This window comes from Lottia gigantea (assembly GCF_000327385.1).
Source record: "Lottia gigantea unplaced genomic scaffold LOTGIsca_769, whole genome shotgun sequence".
Lineage (NCBI taxonomy): Eukaryota > Metazoa > Mollusca > Gastropoda > Lottiidae > Lottia > Lottia gigantea.
In genome coordinates, this window is record NW_008710564.1 from 1 (window position 1) to 3,278 (window position 3,278).

The following is a 3,278-nucleotide window of genomic DNA, read 5'->3' on the forward strand; positions in this document are numbered from 1 at the left end:
CCCAAGATCCTGGAAATTATTGGTTTAGAGTCCGTGGTATGGCTGATTGTGGTGAATCACAGAAACAAGGTCAGGCTTTTGCTATCATCAGATATGAAGGTGCTTCCGAAGAACAACCGTCAGCTTCGTCAAATTATTTGGATTCGAAGCGCGGAGGAATGGTAGGTTTGAATATGGCAGTCCCTTTTGAATTTGACAAGATCCCAAAAGTAACAATAATAGATGTCAATTCCTAGACTAGCTTAAATAGATGTCAATTTCCTGAAGCACCTGATTCCAAAACTATGATAAACTTTAGAGACCACCTTAAGTTTTACTGTCACCACTCAGCCATTATTAGCAGGTTGAATGTCGTTTGACAATGTCAATTCCTAGACTAGCATAAATAGCATTCCCGGAATCACCTGGTTCCAAAACTAGACTTCAGAGACCCCTTATAGTGTTGCGGTCACTACTCAGGGATACAAAAAAGAAGGTCGAAGTTCAGAAAAAGTATTCATTTGACAAGTAACTGAAAATATTGGAATTGATATTACCTTTGGCAACACTTTTCAGTCATGAGGACTGGATAGTTTGCTTATATTTTAACATAACTAATAATTGAGACCAATTTAACTTCACTTGTATTTCAGCTTCTAAATCCATGGAATGAAAAAGCAACAGAGACTAAACTACCAGTTACCAAATTAAATGCTTTAATAGAAGATTTTGATGGAATGGACGGGACTCCAGATAAGAAATTTTATGTGACCTTCGACTTCAATAAACTAGACAATTTTCATTTCAACCATCCGGAGTTATATCCTCTTCAATCCATCAACAAAAACAAGCATCTGTACTCACCACAGATGAATGGTATATCAAATCATCTCCCTTCATCTCCACCATTAACTCAATTTGATGACGTTTCAGAGGTAAGTACAATATAAAGAGGAGCATCCTCGTGTTCTTCACAATATTGACACATGGGAGCAGGACAGACAAGTTCATCAAAAGGAAGATGTTCAATACAATATGTTGATACTTAAGAGGCTTGGCAAGATCATGTTAGGTTGATATTGACTATGATGACGTACCAGAGGTAACGAGGGGAGGTGGAAGGCTCGGGCTCTATATAATACGATGTTCTACTTTTAAAAGGAAGGCGTTGATTATAATGTCATGACGGATGTAAAGATATTGTTCCGTCAATTCAAACGGAAAAGGTGTCCATGATAACATTATTGTATAAACATAATATATTTTGTATTTAGGAAATGTACTGTAATGTTGATACTGTGAAGAACAAGAACTGTAGTCGAGAATTCTGTCAATGTGTACATAGATTAGTGGTAGATTTAAATGATGTGGTAGAAATTATACTAATAGATGAAGGGGTGACATTTAATGCCAACCATCCGACACATTTACATGGTCATACTTTTAGGGTAGTAGGTATGGGCAAGGTAAGTCAATATGGCAGTTTCATAAGGGAAGACCATTCTACTTTGGAGGACTTATTTTTGATAAACATGCTTTCCTCAGCACTTCGTGAAATTATGCTCGAGTCTCAAAACATGCCTTCTCCAGCACTTTGTGAAATTATGCTCGAGGCTCAAAACATGCCTTCTTCAGCACTTTGTGAAATTATGCTCGAGGCTCAAATCATGCCTTCTCCAGCACTTTGTGAAATTATGCTCGAGGCTCAAAACATGCCTTCTCCAGCACTTTGTGAAATTATGCTCGAGGCTCAAAACATGCCTTCTTCAGCACTTTGTGAAATTATGCTCGAGGCTCAAAACATGCCTTCTCCAGCACTTTGTGAAATTATGCTCGAGGCTCAAAACATGCCTTCTTCAGCACTTTGTGAAATTATGCTCGAGGCTCAAAACATGCCTTCTCCAGCACTTTGTGAAATTATGCTCGAGGCTCAAAACATGCCTTCTTCAGCACTTTGTGAAATTATGCTCGAGTCTCAAAACATGTTTTCTCAAGCACTTCGTGAAATTATGCTCGAGTCTCAAAACATGCCTTCTTCAGCACTTTGTGAAATTTGTTTGTTAGGTGATTAAAAAACATGCCTTCCTCAGCACTTGAAATAATGATCGAGTCTCAAAACATGCCTTCTCAAGCACTTCGTGAAATTATGCTCGAGTCTCAAAACATGCCTTCTTCAGCACTTTGTGAAATTATGCTCTATTCTCAAAACATGCCTTCTCAAGCACTTCGTGAAATTATGCTCTATTCTCAAAACATGCCTCCTCAAGCACTTCGTGAAATTATGCTCTATTCTCAAAACATGCCTTCTCAAGCACTTCGTGAAATTATGCTCTATTCTCAAAACATGCCTCCTCAAGCACTTCGTGAAATTATGCTCTATTCTCAAAACATGCCTCCTCAAGCACTTCGTGAAATTATGCACGAGTCTCAAAACATGCCTCCTCCAGCACTTTGTGAAATTTTTTTGTCAGGTCACTCAAAAACATGCCTTCCTCAGCACTTCTTGAAATAATGCTCGAGTATCAAAACATGCCTTCCACAGTACTTCTTGGAATTATGCTCGAGTATCAAAACATGCCTTCCACAGTACTTCTTGGAATTATGCTCGAGTATCAAAACATGCCTTCCACAGTACTTCTTGAAATAATGCTCGAGTATCAAAACATGCCTTCCACAGTACTTCTTGAAATAATGCTCGAGTATCAAAACATGCCTTCCACAGTACTTCTTGGAATTATGCTCGAGTATCAAAACATGCCTTCCACAGTACTTCTTGGAATTATGCTCGAGTATCAAAACATGACTTCCACAGCACTTCTTGGAATTATGCTCGAGTATCAAAACATGACTTCCACAGCACTTCTTGAAATTATGCTGGTGTCTCAAAACATGACTTCCACAGCACTTCTTGAAATAATGCTCGAGTATCAAAACATGCCTTCCACAGCACTTCTTGAAATTATGCTGGTGTCTCAAAACATGACTTCCACAGTACTTCTTGAAATTATGCTGGTGTCTCAAAACATGCCTTCCACAGTACTTCTTGAAATTATGCTGGTGTCTCAAAACATGCCTTCCACAGCACTTCTTGAAATTATGCTGGTGTCTCAAAACATGCCTTCCACAGCACTTCTTGAAATTATGCTGGTGTCTCAAAACATGACTTCCACAGCACTCTGGTAATTAAGCTGGGGTCTCAAAACCATACCTTTCATCTTTCATTTTTTATATTTCAGTTGAATGTATCAACCAGTTTGGAAGAAGTGATGAGATTAGACAGAGAAGGATTAATAGAACGT

The 3,278-nt window shown here is 38.5% G+C and overlaps 1 protein-coding gene across 1 annotated transcript in view; it reads left to right on the top strand.

The window, feature by feature from the left end:
* Positions 1 to 38: 38 nt before the first annotated feature.
* LOTGIDRAFT_176112 (hypothetical protein) overlaps positions 39 to 3,278 on the top strand; it is a gene marked incomplete at both ends in the record, with an annotated part of 9,651 nt that continues 6,411 nt past the window's right edge. The window contains 3 exons of the mRNA XM_009066460.1: positions 39 to 161; positions 633 to 914; positions 1,254 to 1,445. Of these exons, the coding sequence (XP_009064708.1) occupies positions 39 to 161; positions 633 to 914; positions 1,254 to 1,445 (597 nt within the window). The remainder of the gene's footprint in view (positions 162 to 632; positions 915 to 1,253; positions 1,446 to 3,278) is intronic.